General features: G+C 44.7%; 3 protein-coding genes across 3 annotated transcripts; 2 read left to right on the top strand and 1 right to left on the bottom strand.

Moving 5' to 3' along the window:
- Positions 1 to 128: 128 nt before the first annotated feature.
- I203_106665 (alkylated DNA repair protein AlkB) lies at positions 129 to 1,783 on the top strand (the record flags this gene model as incomplete). The annotated part of the gene is made up of 7 exons (XM_019150096.1): positions 129 to 474; positions 525 to 925; positions 976 to 1,141; positions 1,197 to 1,269; positions 1,320 to 1,352; positions 1,429 to 1,550; positions 1,620 to 1,783. 7 exons carry the CDS (start codon positions 129 to 131, stop codon positions 1,781 to 1,783), a joined length of 1,305 nt encoding a protein of 434 aa, XP_019000424.1.
- A 446-nt stretch (positions 1,784 to 2,229) lies between these two features.
- I203_106666 (uncharacterized protein) lies at positions 2,230 to 4,861 on the top strand (the record flags this gene model as incomplete). Its single annotated transcript, XM_019150095.1, has 8 exons — positions 2,230 to 2,317; positions 2,407 to 2,692; positions 2,762 to 3,058; positions 3,111 to 3,660; positions 3,733 to 3,927; positions 3,985 to 4,209; positions 4,266 to 4,607; positions 4,667 to 4,861. The coding sequence occupies 8 exons, from the start codon at positions 2,230 to 2,232 to the stop codon at positions 4,859 to 4,861; spliced, it is 2,178 nt and encodes a 725-aa protein (XP_019000423.1).
- An 80-nt stretch (positions 4,862 to 4,941) lies between these two features.
- I203_106667 (uncharacterized protein) lies at positions 4,942 to 5,695 on the bottom strand (the record flags this gene model as incomplete). The annotated part of the gene is made up of 5 exons (XM_019150094.1): positions 4,942 to 5,061; positions 5,113 to 5,183; positions 5,247 to 5,348; positions 5,416 to 5,629; positions 5,681 to 5,695. The coding sequence occupies 5 exons, from the start codon at positions 5,693 to 5,695 to the stop codon at positions 4,942 to 4,944; spliced, it is 522 nt and encodes a 173-aa protein (XP_019000422.1).
- Between the last annotated feature and the right edge of the window lie 13,933 nt (positions 5,696 to 19,628).

Here is a 19,628-nt window from a genome sequence, read left to right on the forward strand (position 1 = left end):
CTTTATCAGATCAGACTTTTCCGTTTTCATTGATAGTGATCCGTACCAACATCCGCCATCTCGCTATTCATTCGTCCATCCTATTCTGCTTCCCCACGATTGAGCGCCAGCCCAAGAACACATAAAGTATGCCATCTGTGCCAGATGTCACTATAAACCAATTTACTGCATTCCGTCAAGCCGAGAAACATTTCAAAAACCGTGCGGTGAAAGACAAATACCCCTCACTCCGAAAATACCAGGACTCCCTCGTCGATCTCTCCCGTCCCGAACAACAAGAAGATGATGAAGTCTGGAAAGCAGGATGGTGGAGTCCTGATCATGAACCCGATGCACGTTCGAATAGGAGCGACTGGAAGCCGTGGTTATTCAAAGGAAAGGAGAAAGATAAGGGCACCCGTCCTGATTTACCGACTTCAGATCTAAAACCCATTCAACTCAATGATGGAAGGACAGGATGTATTGTCGCACCTGGTATGTACAAGATAACTTCTTTACGATCAAGCTCATAACATCTGCCTTAGGCTGTATCTTGATACCGAAATTTCTGTCAATCAGCGAGCAGCTGCATTTCCTCCATTCGTCCCTCGCCGAATATACCCTTCCACCCAATCCCCTTTCCTTGTCCACTCACTATGACCTTCCCTCCAACCTGTTCGAGCTCTATACTCACGACCCAGATACCGCTGTCCAACCCAAACACCGGACAATCCCTGCATCGCAGACGCGATCCAGCGCTACCTCCGATGTCCCAAAATCTCGAACTTTGATAGAGACCGAACCGGCGTCCGTTACTGGATATGATGAGATTGTAGCACGTAATAAAACCTGGACGGGGGATGCTCCAAGTGACAAACTGAAAGAGAAGACTGTCGATCAGTTGATAATGGAATTGAGATGGGCTAATCTAGGATGGGTTTACCAGGTGAGTCCGGAAAACAAAGGCATAGCAACAGTCAGCTGATTCAGCTCCAGTGGTCGACCAAGTCATACGACTTCAGCCGCGAGGAGCCTATCCCTTTTCCCTCTGAGCTTGCAGCAGTCTGTTACCAGGTGGTAGCCTCTGTACCTTGGCATCGGGTGTTCTCAGAAGGAGACGACTCGTATACCTGTGGATGGGAAAACTGGGCGGAAGACTATGGTGAACACACACCTTCGTGACAAAGGAAAAGAGGGATCGCTGATAGCCTGTATAGCTCCTGACACAGGAATCGTGAATTTCTATCAAGCTAAAAAAGACACTTTGATGGGTCATGTGGATAGATCAGAGTGAGCGAGCGAGCATCAGTTTGGCAATATGAAGCTGACGATATCTCAAGGCTTGATCCTGCTCGTCCGCTTGTTTCGCTATCGTGAGTGCAGTTCAGCATATATGGGGACTTCAACTTGTCTTAGCTGACCAACTACCTGCCAATATCCTCACAACAGCCTCGGACACTCTGCGATACTGCTGCTCGGATCTGCATCTCGCCATGATCCCCCGAGACCCATCATTCTGCGATCGGGAGACTGTCTTATCATGAGTGGTAGCGGCAGACAAGCTTATCATGGTGGGTATGCCTGGAGACTCTTCATTGATCACGAGGCAAAGCACTGATCGACCTTGTGTATCACCCTAGGGGTCCCACGTATATTGGAAGGTACCCTTCCTTCGCATTTCGCAATGCAGGACACGGACAGCGAGACGATGAAGGCAGCCAAGAGATTCATAACATCCGCAAGGATCAACATCAATGCCCGCCAGGTTTTCCCGCCAGGGTTCGTGAGACCTGACAGAGAGTAGATGGAGATAATTGGTTCTTTGTCTGTTGTATATGTAATGCATGGAGAAGTATGGATGGAATGATGGGATGATCAGCCGGTCTCGGTGACACCGTGTAAGAGCGATTACAAACTCGTTCGTAATGGTGATTACAAAATGGCTGGGACCACCAAGCACGAAATGATCCTTGATTTCTAATCGTAATCAGTGCATGACACAGGATACATTTTCATTCATCCACGCGTCAGGGGAGAGCAATCAATCGCAAGCAAGGGGGGGGATACGCGTAACTTACCGTCACGGGATGATTCCAATGTTTTATTTAAATGGTGATATCTTCAATATGTCAATGTCAATGTCAAACATTACTTGGACACCTTCAATCTCTAGCTTGCTACTGTTCCTCAGAGCCTCACACCCAGCATTGATTGATCCGACATCACCCCCCTGCGACCTTCGCTCCCAAGATGTCAGAGGCAGACGCGTCAGTACGAAAAGATCTGGGTGATTACTTTCACCAAGCTGTGCTAGATCATCCTGATGTTATGGCTGAATGTGAGTTTGTGTCCATCTGACCGAAACAGGCCTGGGTTGTGTGATCTATCAGCGACAACAGCTCACTCCAGTCCTCTCACCATGGTCAGGTCTCTCCATCCTTCGGATGTACAACCTGACTCCCGCCGACCTTTTCTTCAAGTACGAAGCCTTCCTGATGTCACGTCCTTCTGGCCTACGAGCCAAGCTTAGCAGTCTTTCCCTTGAGACCCTTCGGGAGTTGCGCTCGGAGATCCAGAGGGAACAGCAAGCAAAAGCAGTAGCAGCAATGGCGGGGTTGCCCAGTGCTGCTTCTGGAATACAATCCGATCAATCAACCAAATCGGCGGTAGGGGTGAGGAAAGGTAAAGGTAACATGGCGGACATTGGAGGTTTGTGAGTGACCTGACCCACATATTGCCATTTGAAACCTATCAGCTGATCACATGGCAATCCCCATTTCAGCCTTGAAGGTTTATCGACGCCTTCAAGACCTGCCAAACCTCGCGCATCATATTCCACTATCCGATCCTCCACTCATCCAAATAATGAATCTCCTGCAGGCTCGACGTTCAGTCCGTCATTAAAAGGTACCGTGGCTACACCCTTCCAGGCCACACCTGCTGCTCCGGCGGCTAGCAGCTACCGCCCTGAAGCTTCGAGACCATCGAAAGGCGGTCTACTCGAAACACCGCTAGGAAGAGGTGGTAACGGTTTATCCGTACCCTCAAGTCCGACCAGTCCAGCTGGATCCCCAACACAGTAGGTCCGGAGAAACGTTCTCCTAAGTTTCGCTGATGATCTTCCCTCCTAGTATGACTCCACAACTCACTCAACCCTTCGAGCTTCGTCCCCAACCCCACTCATTAGTCGAAACGCTCAACCCTCACCTGCCTGATTCCAACCAAGGTGTTCCCTCCGGTTCCAGACCAAGGGTTACACTCAGTTCTACGGCCGATCCAAAACAGTGGAACTACAGATACATGTTCGAGAAGATCTCCCAGCGAAGTGAGGCATTGGACGATTCAATAGATGATTATGCGGAGAACATCAAGGACGCCTATGGGATTTCCGAGCTCGGTGATCCCCATTTCGTTTCGGAGGAGAGCATATACACTGTTGGTCGGATTCTGTCCCCACCCACCGATACCTCTAAAGCGACTACCAGCTCCCTCTTCCTCGAATCCTCTCGATTGCTTGGAGCAGGGAAACGCATAGCACTTCGTTTTGCTCCTCCAGGGACCCTCAAAGTTCGAGGTGGTGCTCCTGGTGTGAAGGGTTTTGGCCTTTTTCCCGGATGTTTGGCTTGTTTGAAAGGGCGCAATGGTGGAGGAGGTGCTTTTGTGGTGGAAGAGGTTCTTTTGGTTAGTCAGATTGATCTCATGTTGTTCGGCTATATCTTTTAGCAGCTGACGCGAAATTCGCTTGAAATACAGCCAGCGCCAAGTGCTTTAGCGCAAAGCTCAGCGTCCGAACTCCTCGACTTCCAACATGGTGAAAAGCTCAAAGGCCAACCGATCTCCATGATGACAGCTGCCGGTCCTTACACTCTGGAAGATGATTTAGCCTACGCTCCGCTTTCTGCTTTAGTCGAGGTCGTGTCTCGCGAGCGACCCGACGTGCTCCTACTAGTAAGTGCCAACTCCAAGGAAATCTGAGACTTCAATTGACGATCGCTCCTCATGCAGCTCGGTCCCTTCGTCGATGCTCAACATCCTTCTATCACGTCCGGCGCGGTCACACAGACTCCGAATGAGATTTTCCGTGATCAAGTCTCTCGTCGTTTGCAGGATGTGTTGGATACATCTCCTGGTACAGTAATCATCCTCGTTCCCAGTGTACGAGATGTCGTTTCCCATCACTCTGCTTTCCCACAATCAATGCTGGATAAAGAAGCCCTTGGTCTGCCCAAGGTGAGATCCACCTCCACCTCCGACGGTTTACCACTGACAATCTGCGATATCATCAGAAAGTCAAAGTACTCCCAAACCCCTGCACCTTCTCGATCAATGAAGTGATTGTCGCTCTCTCCAGCGTGGATATCTTGTTTCATCTGCGGCGGGAGGAACTATATCAGAAGGCCGAAGAAGCTGAACCAGATCCAGAACTGAAGGGAGCCGAAGTCAAGGATGCCATGGCAAACCTATTGCGACATGTTTTGGGGCAGCGGAGCTTCTACCCGATTTTCCCGCCTCCGGAGACGACTGCTTCTGAGGTGAACCTAGATGTGACTCACTACCCATTACTAAAAATGGATGGTCCGGCTCCTGACATTCTCATTCTGCCAAGCAAGCTCAAGCACTTTTCAAAGGTGAGTCCCGAGTTGAGCCGACTAGGGCTCGCAATGATCATGCTAATTTGTATCTTCAGATCGTCGACTCAACATTAGTCATCAATCCTGCTCATCTTGCCCGAGCACATACCGCGGGCACGTTCGCCAAAGTGTCCATTCATCCTGTGCCAAGACCAAAACTTGAGAACGCGATATCAGATGGAGGCGAACTAGATGAATTCCGAGACCATCAGGTGTGGGATCGCGCTCGATCGGAGATATGGAGGATCTAAGATCCAACTTGAGCAAGCGATTGTGCATGATACCTTTTGCATGACGCATGACTATATGCATGACGCCATATGCGACTCTGCTATCCTTCTTTCTCTGCGGTCTCCTCGCCCCCCTCGTCTCGCTTGTGCTTCTTTGCTTGAACACCAAAACCTCCTGTTGATCCAAAACCGCCAGCACCTCTGACCGTCGCATCTAGTGACTGCACAAGAAGCTTAGCGATCATACCCGTAGAGAAATTTGGAGCACTCACTTCAACTTGACGTAAACGAGGGATAGAAATCCTCTCCAGTATCAATTGGGCAATTCGGTCTTTTGGGTGGACTGTGCATGAGACAGACTCAGTGGTGCTGCGGCGAGGGCAACTTGATGTTTGCAAAGACATACCTTCAAAATCGGTATCAGAATGGTTGAAGAGGAGAACCATCACTGGCCCCCGATAATCGGCATCAATCACACCGGCACCAGTCTGAATACTGTGCTTCGATGCTGCAATGACCCAATTCCAAGCCCTCAGCGAATGGTACCGAACAGAAGATCATATTTGCCGACCCACCTAATCCACTTCTGGGTGCGATACGCCCATAGTGCCCATTGGGAACAGCAATGGATAGCTGCAGATCGATCAAAGCTTTTCCGCGAGCAGGGACGATCTTCGACTCCGCACTGTACAGATCAAGTCCAGCCGCAAAGTCAGACCCGAGGGTTGGAAGTGTTCCTCGATCAGAGAGCAACTGGACATCCAATGGCACTGCAAGATCGTGAGGGGGCTAAGGGCAGCATGATTGTCAGTCTCCGCCAACGTCGCTATCATGACCTACTTCGCCAGCAGACATATTGTAAGCGTTCCAAGGCTATAGTATGATGAAATGAACGAATCTGAGCTCGATGGAGAATCTTTGTAGAAGCATTGAGGAAGTCTGTTTGACGCGTTTTCGATCCGGACGCGCCTGATGTGTTGTTAGAATTTTCGGTCATTTCAGGTGAACCACTTGATTTTTTGTAAGTGGCATTAAGTGGCATTTCACATTTGAGTGTAAACAAATCAATTTCTGTGCATTCTTTCCATACTACTACTTATGATGCATTCTTTCTTCATTTTTTCTCTTTGATACAGTAACTTCACTGTACATGTTACTCACAGCATGACAGATTCATAAGCATGACTGTGGTGATGACATGTCGATTTTGAGTTTGGCAACACCAAGTGGAGCTGGCAGGCTGTCATGTTGGCTCCCTCCACAATAAGGTATATATATTGGTATAGGAAGTTATGTGACTGATAACAATGTTGGTCATACACAACGATATTGGCAGATATTGTTGGTATTGTTGGTAGAAGATATGGAGATAGTAGATTATAGGAGAAGGATAGGTTTTATTGTAGATATTATTCAACTTTGTTCATTCAACTTCTACTATGGATTCTTGACTTTCGTGATAGTAGATATATATATCCTCTCTAATTTTGTATTCATGGTGTTTCCCCTCATGAATTCTCAATTGTTGTCTTGTCTTACTATTGATTGATATAACAAGCTGAGTACTTTGTTTCTTTAGCTAGGATATTGTACAAGTCTTAACAATATTTGGGTCAGTCCAACAATCTCGTTGGTCATTCAACGACCTTGTTGGTATAGCTATCACTAGACTTTGGTTAGATTATTACATCTTCTGTTGTCCTCCTATCATCTGCTAGCATATCTGTTGAGATATATGAGGTGCATATACGTATATAACTATGTATATGATAAACCGATGTGTAAAGAAAGAAGAGAAAAGAAAGGAAAGTATCAGAGTGACGGACAACTATATAATGAATACCAAGTGAAGCCATGTCCCAGTGCGTAACGCACTGACCTTCAACTAGGGGTAGCTATCAATCATGAAACATATCGACCATCTGACCCCTATAAGAACCCTTACTGAGTATTGTATGTATAGCGATAGATCACTTATTCCGACACTCCCCCTTGATCTAATCGCTCTTGAACACCTAATAATGACCGCAACCTCTCCAGAGTGTCGGGAGGTAATGACTTGGTGAGCAAGTCTGCCAAGTTGTCTGCCGAAGAGACATGTGATAATGTGACCGTATTATCATTGACCTTTTCTCTGACATAGTGATGTCGCATCGCTATGTGTTTGGACTTCTTGTGGTTGACCGGGTTCTTGGCAAGTGAGATGGCACCGATGTTGTCGTTGTAGAGAGGGAAGGGGTGGTTACCTAAACCAAGTTGAAGATCGTCCAAAAGTAACCTTAACCAAACAGCTTGTCAAGTTGCATCAGCTGAAGCCATGTACTCTGCCTCAGTGGTCGACAGAGCTACAGTTGGCTGTCTTCTAGACTTCCAAGCGACGATTCCACCATGGACCTTGAAGATGTAACCGGTTGTTGATCTCCGAGTATCCAGATCTCCACCCCAATCCGCATCTACAAACCCAAGAGCTACCCGTTTACTAGACTCAGCATCAAATGTAAGACACAAGTTGCTTGTTCCTCTGATGTACTGTCATGATGGCCACGGTCAATCAGGACGTCTAGTTGCCTATATAGCCGGCGGAAATTCCGAGTCGTCGGAATTCCCGATTGTTCCCTTTTGTGGTTCAGTGGTTACGACCGGCTACGTCTACCATTGTGACATGTACCTGAGACAGTGTTTTGCCGCTTTCCAGTGAGATGTATTCCATTTGCTGATATACCGAGACAAAACACCAGCAGCATGAGCCAGGTCAGGTCGGCTGATTGTTGAAGCGTAAAGGATTGAGCCAACAACTTGAGCATATGGAAGATGACGTGCTTCCTCATGTTCTTCGTCAGTTGAAGGTACAGATTTGAATCCAGTGGGCAAAGGTGATCGACTGGGATTGCAGTTTGACATGTCAAATCGATCCAGTAAAGCTTCCATGTAGTGTTCTTGAGAGATGTAGAGCTTGCGTTGTTGTCTATCCCTATGTATGTTGAATCCCAAGAAGTAACCAGCATCGCCAGAATCATTACACTCAAACTTGTTGTGAAGATCCTTCCTGAACTTGGTGAGAGCGGGAGTCGAGTTACTTGCAATGAGCGTATCGTCCACATGAACACTTAACATGAGTAATTCCCCCTCACATCGTCTTACATATAAGCATGGATCCGCTCTAGTAGGTGTCAATCCTTGTTCCCTTAACCATTTATCAAATTCCATATTGAAGCATCGAGGTGACTGCTTCAGACCGTACAGTGATTTCTGCAGAAGTAAGACCATGTTTGCCGGGATGTCACTACCTTCAGGTGGTTCAAGATATATTTCCTCTTCCAATCCACCTTTGAGAAAAGCCGCAACGATATCCGTTTGTATACAATCCAGGTTGAAGTAGTTGACCAGAGCAAGGAACACTCGATGTGAATCCTTATGAGCAACTGCAGAGAATACCTCGTTGTAATCAATACCAGCAACTTGAGAATACCCTTTGGCTACCCATCTAGCTTTATAGGCAGCCGGTTTGCCAGTTTCACCATCTATCTTCCTGGTGTATACCCATTTCGCTTTCAGAGTTTTACCTTTGGCCTGTTCCCTTGGTACGACTTTCCAGACCGTGTACTTTTCCATCTTTGACAGCTCATCGTCCATGGCTTTCTTCCAATGCTCCCCCTCACCCGAGCTTCTAGCTTCTTTCCATGATTGAGGTAGATTGGTAGCGGCAGCAGCATTGGCAAGAGCAAGTTGTTCCATTTCCCGGGTTTCTGGATCATCTGTGATATCCATTGGATCGATACTTCCCGTGTCTGATGATGAAGATAGAATAGGTGAGGTTTGTGGAGTTGACGAGGAACTTGACTGTTGAGGTTGACCGTTATGGTTGTTGTCGTTTCCATTTCCATGATCTTCAACATCAACGTTCCCAATATTATCCATTCGTTTTTCCAAGTCACGCAGTTGATCATCAAGAGCTGGATTCATTCGTCTGTCTCTTTCATCAGCTTGAGCAAGCTGTCTAAGGAGTACTCTAGGTGATTGACGGGGTTCGGCAGGAATTTCAGATTCTTCAGAGATGACAACAGTCTTCTGCTTATCCTTTGACATGCTTTGAAAACATTGTTGATGTTTCTGATCAGTTTGAGTAATCTGTTCAGCCGGCTTGGCAAACGCAATATTCCTTGACACAACCATCTTCCTGCTCTCTATATCCCATACTCGGTAGATAGACGTGCTGTGATCATGTTCATATCCCATAAACAAACCTTCTCGGTATCTTGGATCCAACTTGGTCATTTTGAGATGTTGTCTGAACCATACCTTTTCACCGAATGCTCTCAACCGCCTGAAATTGAGTTTCCTGTCAAACCATTCTTCCATTGGGATTGTTTTACCGTTGCTAGATGGTGAGCAGTTGTGGGAGAAGGTGATGTACTTTGCCGCATCTGCCCAAAACGTCTTCTCTAAACCAGTTTCAGCTAATAATGTTCTTACACCATTCAAGATTGTCAGATGTGCCCGTTCCACTCTTCCATTCTGAGCATGAGCACCCGGTGGGATGGTGGTGTGTATAATACCCTTTGATTTGAAGTAATCTTTCGCTGCACCAGATGTGAACTCTCCACCATTGTCAGATCGTACCTGTTTGACCTTTCCGTTGAGTTGAGTTTCGGCCATGTTGATGAAATTCCTTAAACCACTGATAGCTTGTGACTTATCCTTAAGCAGAGTAATGTCAACCCGTCTAGTATAGTCGTCATAGACCGTTAAGAAGTACCTGTTACCTCCTCTGGAAGGAACAGAAGCTGGACCCCATAGATCAATATGTAACAAGGCAAGTGGAGCGGTTGCACGAGTATCCTCAGGAGCAGGAGGAGAAGGAACTCGACCGGTTTTGCCTTTGACACATGATTCACACCTGAAATTTGATACATCCTCAGGACCAGTATTTACAAGTACATCTTTACCCAACCTTCCCGTTCTAGCTAACCTCATGACATCCCTCACACCTAGATGACCTAAGCGGCAGTGCCAAGTGTGAAGAGAATCAGCGGAAGCTTGAAAGGCGGTAGCAAGATGACTTGCCTTGAAGATGTACAGTCCGTCTTGGAAAGGAGCGGTGATGACAGTGTTGTTGTTCTTATCATGAAGACTGCCAGTAAAGCAGTCGAATGTCCATTTCATTGAAGGAGGGATCTTGTTGACAGCGATGAGATTGCAGGTGAGAGCAGGAACCACAAGGACGTTATAGAGAGTGAGTTTGCCGAGAGTGAGAGTTCCATGACCAGCAGTAAGAAGTCGAGCACCATTTCCAATCTTGACACCTTTCACCATGGTAGTCGTGACGTTAGACAGTTTGACATTGGGACCAACCATGTGATGGGACGCACCGGAATCGATGATGAAGGAGTCAGAAGCAGTAGAAGTAGGAGCATAGACATGGAACATACGAGCATCACCATCTTCATCTACATCAAAATTGAGAGTCCGATTTGACATAGCGAGTTTCATTTCTCCATCTGATTCTTCAGCTTTGACTTCCTTAGACACGTGACCTTGACCAGATTTTCCTTTTTGACCATTTCTGAGTCGACAATCTACTGTGTTGTGTGTTGAGGTGCAATGAAGACTACACCATTTCTCAGTCCATTCCCTTCTTTGACCATTTTGACCATTGTTGTTGTTGTTATTACCCAGTTGACCGTTGATTGACCTTTGACCAGTAGCTCTATTGGCCGATGCAGTTGTATTCCTTCTCAAGCATTCTGCTTGTACGGCGGCTTGTACACTGGCAGAAGTGAGATTGTCCCTCAACCATAAGTTTTGTTTGAAAAGATCTCAAGATTCCGGTAGAGCGAATGTCATGGCGTAAGCCAGCATGTTATCCTGATTCCAATCACCAGCAGCCATTATCTGAGTGTGAGCCGATATAACTTCTGACATCTTTTTCATACAGTCATCACCTTCAGCAGTAGGGTTGTTCCACAGTTGTTGAATGAGTTGGGCACGTCGAGCACCAACAACAGCCGAGTAAGAATTCTTGAGTTCATTCCAAAGTGACAAAAGCAATAGACCACTGCACCAAAAGGTATGACGCCATAGCAATTGAATACGAGCAGTCTTATATACTTGACACTCCCCCTTGCAAGATATTCGATTGTTTTTTTTTTCTGTCTGACCTGTATCAAGGTGCCAGTGTGCTTCTATTGAGCAGAAAGCCGGACTTTACAGATTGGAGCAAAATTGTGTGACCCCCTTGGGATTTGAACCCGTGATCTCTGGGTAAAGCATTCAAGGCTCATAACCTGACAAAAGCAATAGACCACTGCACCAAAAGGTATGACGCCATAGCAATTGAATACGAGCAGTCTTATATACTTGACACAAAGAGCTTCGGGGTCAGGGTTAAAGAGGTCTCGTGCAGTTGTGGAAAGACCAGCTGTAACAGTCGGCGAGAGGGATTGGATGATGATAGCGCAAGTCTTAGTGGCTTTGTCAAGGGCAGTGGACGAGGGGATATCAGAAGCTGTTTTCACCGGAGTGAAGACCTGAAGACTTTTCATGGCAAGACAAGTTTGAACCGAGAGGGACCAAGCAGCATAGTTCTCCGAGCCTTCCAGCAATACCACCCTATACCGAGTTCCTCCATCTGATGTGTCCTCCATGATGATCAGTGATGAATATTATGGGAGTAACTGGAAAGACAAGGTGACGTGAGTGTATAGTTCCAAGCAGATACAAAGGTAGGATGAACGCTCCTGTAGTACTCAGCTTGGGCTGGACAAGTTTGCTTGGTGCTTATGAAGCGCAGGGACTTGTCACTGGGTTGGACCAGATTCTTTCACCACTCGTTAAAGCAGTACCAGTCACCTTAGCTTGCAGTGGTGGGTTTCCTGAAGAGTGTGTTGACAGAGTGGGTGGAGTGAAATGGATGGACGTGTACGTGGAAGTGGGTGGTTTGTGCTGTGTACTGATACTAGGCAAGTGAGGAGTGCCGAGCTGATACTGATTTTAGTATAGCTGTTGTGTTGAAGCCGTAGTTGATGTATTCGTATCAACTAGTTGATGAAGCAATCAAGGCTCATAACCTGTCGAGATATATGAGGTGCATATACGTATATAGCTATGTATACGATAAACCGATGTGTGTAGAAAAAAGAGAAAAGAAAAGGAGAGAATCAGAGTGACGGACACCTATATACTGAATACCTAGTGAAACCATGTCCCAGTGCGTAATGCACTGACCCCTACTCTGAAACTGCACTGACCCCTACTTTACAACTAGGCGTTGCTATACAGTTTGAGTGAGGCTCCGCCACGCTCACTCTGACCCCTATAGAAACCCTTACTGAGTCCTATACGTATAGCGATAGATCACTTATTCCGATATTCGATTCCAGGTTGACAATTTAGTAGTAGGTATACAAAGCAATAATGATGGTGAATATACAAAATAAAAAATACTAAGATGACTATGGAATTAATATGAGTCTAGAAGCTTGTTGTATCTCATAGTGACTTATATGGATCGTTCCGGGTTATAACCTTTCAGATAAGGCTAAAGATATAAGAAACCCTGACCCTCAGTACCTCTGGAACGAGTTAGAAATACAATATTCCGCTTCAGTTGGTGCCAGGCAAGCTCAATTGTTCCAAGAGCTTTTCAATACTCGAGTTTTAGAAGGTGAAAACCCCAATGTAACCATGGCATTGCTCAAATCAGCTTATTCTCAGATCAATTCCGGTAATCCTGTCTTTGAACAACTCCCGGACAGAGCTCTAGGCTATATAATGATCAATTCGCTTCCTGAGTCCTATCCAACGCTTAAACAGACTCTCTGGCACTTAGAACCAATGTCATCCATCAAAGTACAGTCTGCAGTACAAGCAGATTGGATTAGGAGGAGTACTGAAGAAGCGGTGGCCAATAAAGCTCAAGGTCAAGGAAAGGTCAAAGGAATGGTCAAAGCAGTCAAAAGAGCGATAAATGGTGCAGTTTCCACCAAAGTAAAAGTCACAACACATCAGAATGTCGAAATATCAATAAGAATAAGTCAAATGACAACAACAATGGTCAAGCACATCAATCTACCTCGGATTATGACACCAGGAATGATGCTCAAGGTCAAATTTCGATGTCAGATCACACCTTGACATACAATTATGATGATTCAACCGATGCCCACGCTTTCTCTGTCCAATCTGTGTCAAATATCGCTCCTGCAGACATCTTTATCATTGATTCCGGCGCTCCTCATCATATGGTTGGATCTACTGTCAAACTGGACAATTATACCGATAAGTCAGCTGTCAAGGGTGTTAGAATTGGTAATGGAACGAGGTTATCAGTAGCTGGACAAGGGACTTTGACAATTGGCAAGTTGACATTTCACAATGTCCTAAAGGTACCTCATCTATCCTGCAATTTGGTTGCTGTCAATCGCATTCCTGCAACCATGAGATGGATATTCGACTGCTATGGTGGAGCGCTCAAAGATCAGCACAACAACGCTCTTGTCACTGCTCCCTTCACCCATGGCCTATATGTCATCAAGGCAAGTCATATTTCAACATTAGCTGCGCTCAAATCTTCCTCTTCAGCTGATTCCCTATACTCCTGGCACTGCCGCTTAGGTCATTTAGGCGTTAGAGATGTCATGAAGTTAGCTAGAAGCGGCAGGTTGGGGAAGGATGTACTGTTAGATACAAGTCCAGATGATGTGAATGAGTTTGCCTGTGAATCATGCATCAGAGGAAAGACAGGACGTTTGCCATCGCCCATAGCAGAGAATGCAACCAGAGCAACCGCTCCTTTAGCCCTTTTACATGTAGACTTATGGGGACCATCAGCCACACCCTCTAGAAATGGAAATCGCTACTTCTTGACTGTCTATGATGATTATGCAAGGAGGATTCATATAACTTTCCTCAGACACAAGTCTCAGGCTCTAAAATCGCTTCAGGACTTCATCGATATGGCAGAGAACCAACTAAGCTACAGTGTCAAACAGATAAGGTCGGATAAAGGTGGTGAATTCACTTCAACAGCCGGTCAAAACTACTTCAAATCAAAGGGTATCATCCATACCATCATTCCACCTGGTTCACATGCTCAAAATGGCCGAGTAGAGCGAGTTCACTTGACAATTATGAATGGTGTGAGAACCTTGTTATGTCAAACTGGTCTTCCTTCTTCATTCTGGGCTGAAGCCGCTCATTACATCGTCTTCTCAAGGAATTGTTCACCTGCTGGCCCAAATAAGCAAATTCCATTCAAGTTATGGATTAATAAGAAGCTCAGGTTTGACCGCTTAAGAAGCTTTGGTGAAAAGATCTTCTTTAGGGATCATACCAATACAAACAAGCTCAAACTGCAATATAAGGAAGGTCAGTTCTGTCAAGTATATAAGACTGCTCGTATTTAATTGCTATGGCGTCATACCTTTTGGTGCAGTGGTCTATTGCTTTTGTCAGGTTATGAGCCTTGAATGCTTTACCCAGAGATCACGGGTTCAAATCCCAAGGGGGTCACACAATTTTGCTCCAATCTGTAAAGTCCGGCTTTCTGCTCAATAGAAGCACACTGGCACCTTGATACAGGTCAGACAGAAAAAAAAAAAACAATCGAATATCTTGCAAGGGGGAGTGTCAAGTATATAAGACTGCTCGTATTCAATTGCTATGGCGTCATACCTTTTGGTGCAGTGGTCTATTGCTTTTGTCAAGTTCATGGGTTACAATGATACAAACAGCACATCAAGTTATAGAATATTTGACACCTTAGACAGGAAGATACAAGTGTCAAGAGATACTGTGCTCTCTAAGTGTCAGAATAAGTGATCTATCGCTATACGTATAGATTCTCAGTAGTGGTTTCTTGTAGGGGTCAGATACTCAGTAAGGGTTTCGATAGGGGTCAGAGCAAGTGTGGCGGAGCCTCACTCAAGCTACATATAGTGGTCGGTACGTTTCACATTGAATAGCAACCCCTAGTTGATGGCCAGTGCGTAACGCACTGGGACATGGCTTCACTTGGTATTCAGTATATAGTTATTCGTATCTCTTATACTCTCCTTTTCTTTTCTCTTCTTTCTTCACACATCAGATATACTATATACATAGTTATATACGTATTACTATATACATAGTTATATACGTATATGCACCTCATATATCTCAACACTAAGGAGGAACTGGACAATGTCAAAATCGAGATGGATCCACCAGAACTACTTGAGATATCAATCAAAGATGACGACAAACATCTTGAATTAACAATTCAACCAAATGAAAACACCAATCATGGATTGGATGCCAGACAAATGGCACAACAAGCGGCAGATCCGGTGTCAGTTAACTCAATTCATGATGGCAACTTGGATAACAACCCAGATGCGCAATTTGACGCGTCAAATAACGATGATATCATCAATAATGATGATTTTGACACTGTGTCAAATCCGGAAATTGACACCAACTCTGAAAGTTCTGAAGATCCTATGGCAATCACAGACAACCCTGATACTTGGGGAGCCGGTACCATCGCTCTAGACATGGCTGCCATGTCCACAGACACCCCTCACACTTACAGACAAGCGGTACATTCCAGTGAGGGGGAGCAATGGAAGTTAGCCATGAAGGATGAACTGTCAGAGATGGAGAAATACAAGGTGTGGCGGGTTGTCAAGCGGACTTCAAATATGCAAACTCTCAAAGCAAAATGGGTTTATACAAGAAAGATAGATGGAGAGACCCGTCAGCCTTCAAAGTACAAGGCAAGATGGGTTGCCAAAGGCTTTGCACAGAAAGCTGGAATCGACTTTAATGAGCTTTATGCTGCTGTTGCTCATAAAGACTCACATAGAGTGTTTTTGGCACTGGTCAATCACTTTGATTTAGAATGCGACCAAGTGGATATCATCGCCGCTTTCTTAAAGGGCACTCTAGAGGAAACAATCTATCTTGAACCACCTGAAGGAAGTGATATACCGGCCAACTACTGTCTACTGCTTCAAAAATCGCTCTATGGACTCAAACAATCACCAAGATGCTTCAATCAAGCGCTTGACACCTGCCTGACGCCTCAAGGATTGGCTCCAGCAAGAGCAGACCCTTTTTCTATGTGAGAAGGTGTGAGGGGGAGTTAATCATGAACTTATTGCCTGTATCTTGGGGAAAGCTTTGGATCAATCTCTTAAGAAGGTCTTCAATGTTGGAAATAGCCGCCTCAAGTCAATTTGACACGTTTATAGCCGTTGTATCTATTTTTCCCTTTTCCTTCTTTACAAACACATAGACGCGTATTTGATGCATTGTATTGCCTAAACTTGACACAATATCAGTACAATCTAAGATGACTCTTATAGAACAATTTTAGAATGATCTAAAAGCAATCTAAGAGTAATCTGAGCGCAATTGTAAAACAATCTTAGAGCATCCCACCAATTCAAAAGTAACAAATTTGATCTTGGAGAAAAGGTACAAATACCTCTTTCCATGGATCAAAATATCTCAAGTCACATCTCCATCTTCTTGTAGCCTTATTCTTCATGGTATTCGTAATTTTTACTATCAATCACTATTAACACAACCTGCAACTCACTGTGACCATCTGAGTTGAACATATATTACTTTCCAACCATATCACAAGTTCCACAAGTCAGACCCAAGCTTGTGAACTATAACTTTCTATCCGCCTCAGTTGACTTGGCTACAACAAGGATGGAATGCAACAATTCACCAAGATGTAAAAGAGAAAAGCAAAAGACAAGTACAACCATGTAATAGTTGACCCAACCCCCAAATGATTGGGGATGGGTTGACATGAGCACCTGACCCCTGATGATTCAGTAGGGGTTACCATACAACCTCAAAGTGCATCAGCACATTACTTGAAGCAAAATGACAACAGTCCCCTATCACATACCAATCTGTGCACGTGGAACAATTGCAGCACCCCACTTTTGTCAAGTATATAAGACTGCTCGTATTCAATTGCTATGGCGTCATACCTTTTGGTGCAGTGGTCTATTGCTTTTGTCAAGTTCATGGGTTACAATGATACAAACAGCACATCAAGTTATAGAATATTTGACACCTTAGACAGGAAGATACAAGTGTCAAGAGATACTGTGCTCTCTAAGTGTCAGAATAAGTGATCTATCGCTATACGTATAGATTCTCAGTAGTGGTTTCTTGTAGGGGTCAGATACTCAGTAAGGGTTTCGATAGGGGTCAGAGCAAGTGTGGCGGAGCCTCACTCAAGCTACATATAGTGGTCGGTACGTTTCACATTGAATAGCAACCCCTAGTTGATGGCCAGTGCGTAACGCACTGGGACATGGCTTCACTTGGTATTCAGTATATAGTTATTCGTATCTCTTATACTCTCCTTTTCTTTTCTCTTCTTTCTTCACACATCAGATATACTATATACATAGTTATATACGTATATGCACCTCATATATCTCAACACTAAGGAGGAACTGGACAATGTCAAAATCGAGATGGATCCACCAGAACTACTTGAGATATCAATCAAAGATGACGACAAACATCTTGAATTAACAATTCAACCAAATGAAAACACCAATCATGGATTGGATGCCAGACAAATGGCACAACAAGCGGCAGATCCGGTGTCAGTTAACTCAATTCATGATGGCAACTTGGATAACAACCCAGATGCGCAATTTGACGCGTCAAATAACGATGATATCATCAATAATGATGATTTTGACACTGTGTCAAATCCGGAAATTGACACCAACTCTGAAAGTTCTGAAGATCCTATGGCAATCACAGACAACCCTGATACTTGGGGAGCCGGTACCATCGCTCTAGACATGGCTGCCATGTCCACAGACACCCCTCACACTTACAGACAAGCGGTACATTCCAGTGAGGGGGAGCAATGGAAGTTAGCCATGAAGGATGAACTGTCAGAGATGGAGAAATACAAGGTGTGGCGGGTTGTCAAGCGGACTTCAAATATGCAAACTCTCAAAGCAAAATGGGTTTATACAAGAAAGATAGATGGAGAGACCCGTCAGCCTTCAAAGTACAAGGCAAGATGGGTTGCCAAAGGCTTTGCACAGAAAGCTGGAATCGACTTTAATGAGCTTTATGCTGCTGTTGCTCATAAAGACTCACATAGAGTGTTTTTGGCACTGGTCAATCACTTTGATTTAGAATGCGACCAAGTGGATATCATCGCCGCTTTCTTAAAGGGCACTCTAGAGGAAACAATCTATCTTGAACCACCTGAAGGAAGTGATATACCGGCCAACTACTGTCTACTGCTTCAAAAATCGCTCTATGGACTCAAACAATCACCAAGATGCTTCAATCAAGCGCTTGACACCTGCCTGACGCCTCAAGGATTGGCTCCAGCAAGAGCAGACCCTTTTTCTATGTGAGAAGGTGTGAGGGGGAGTTAATCATGAACTTATTGCCTGTATCTTGGGGAAAGCTTTGGATCAATCTCTTAAGAAGGTCTTCAATGTTGGAAATAGCCGCCTCAAGTCAATTTGACACGTTTATAGCCGTTGTATCTATTTTTCCCTTTTCCTTCTTTACAAACACATAGACGCGTATTTGATGCATTGTATTGCCTAAACTTGACACAATATCAGTACAATCTAAGATGACTCTTATAGAACAATTTTAGAATGATCTAAAAGCAATCTAAGAGTAATCTGAGCGCAATTGTAAAACAATCTTAGAGCATCCCACCAATTCAAAAGTAACAAATTTGATCTTGGAGAAAAGGTACAAATACCTCTTTCCATGGATCAAAATATCTCAAGTCACATCTCCATCTTCTTGTAGCCTTATTCTTCATGGTATTCGTAATTTTTACTATCAATCACTATTAACACAACCTGCAACTCACTGTGACCATCTGAGTTGAACATATATTACTTTCCAACCATATCACAAGTTCCACAAGTCAGACCCAAGCTTGTGAACTATAACTTTCTATCCGCCTCAGTTGACTTGGCTACAACAAGGATGGAATGCAACAATTCACCAAGATGTAAAGAGAAAAGCAAAAGACAAGTACAACCATGTAATAGTTGACCCAACCCCCAAATGATTGGGGATGGGTTGACATGAGCACCTGACCCCTGATGATTCAGTAGGGGTTACCATACAACCTCAAAGTGCATCAGCACATTACTTGAAGCAAAATGACAACAGTCCCCTATCACATACCAATCTGTGCACGTGGAACAATTGCAGCACCCCACTTTTGTCAAGTATATAAGACTGCTCGTATTCAATTGCTATGGCGTCATACCTTTTGGTGCAGTGGTCTATTGCTTTTGTCAACTTTGACACTGTGAACTGTTTAATTGGTGTGTCCTAGGTGACTACTGTCAAGTGATGTACTTCCTCACGGGACCTGTCAAATACCATACGTAAGTTGGCGGTATCAGTAATCGTCACTTGGCTAGATTTTGTTGAGATATATGAGGTGCATATACGTATATAACTATGTATATAGTATATCTGATGTGTAAAGAAAGAAGAGTAAAGAAAGGAAAGTATCAGAGTGACGGACAACTATATAATGAATACCAAGTGAAGCCATGTCCCAGTGCGTTACGCACTGGCCATCAACTAGGGGTTGCTATTCAATGTGAAACGTACCGACCACTATATGTAGCTTGAGTGAGGCTCCGCCACACTTGCTCTGACCCCTACAGAAACCCTTACTGAGTATCTGACCCCTACAAGAAACCACTACTGAGAATCTATACGTATAGCGATAGATCACTTATTCTGACACTCCCCCTTGATCTAA

This window comes from Kwoniella mangroviensis (genome assembly GCF_000507465.2).
Source record: "Kwoniella mangroviensis CBS 8507 chromosome 1 map unlocalized Ctg02, whole genome shotgun sequence".
Lineage (NCBI taxonomy): Eukaryota > Fungi > Basidiomycota > Tremellomycetes > Tremellales > Cryptococcaceae > Kwoniella > Kwoniella mangrovensis.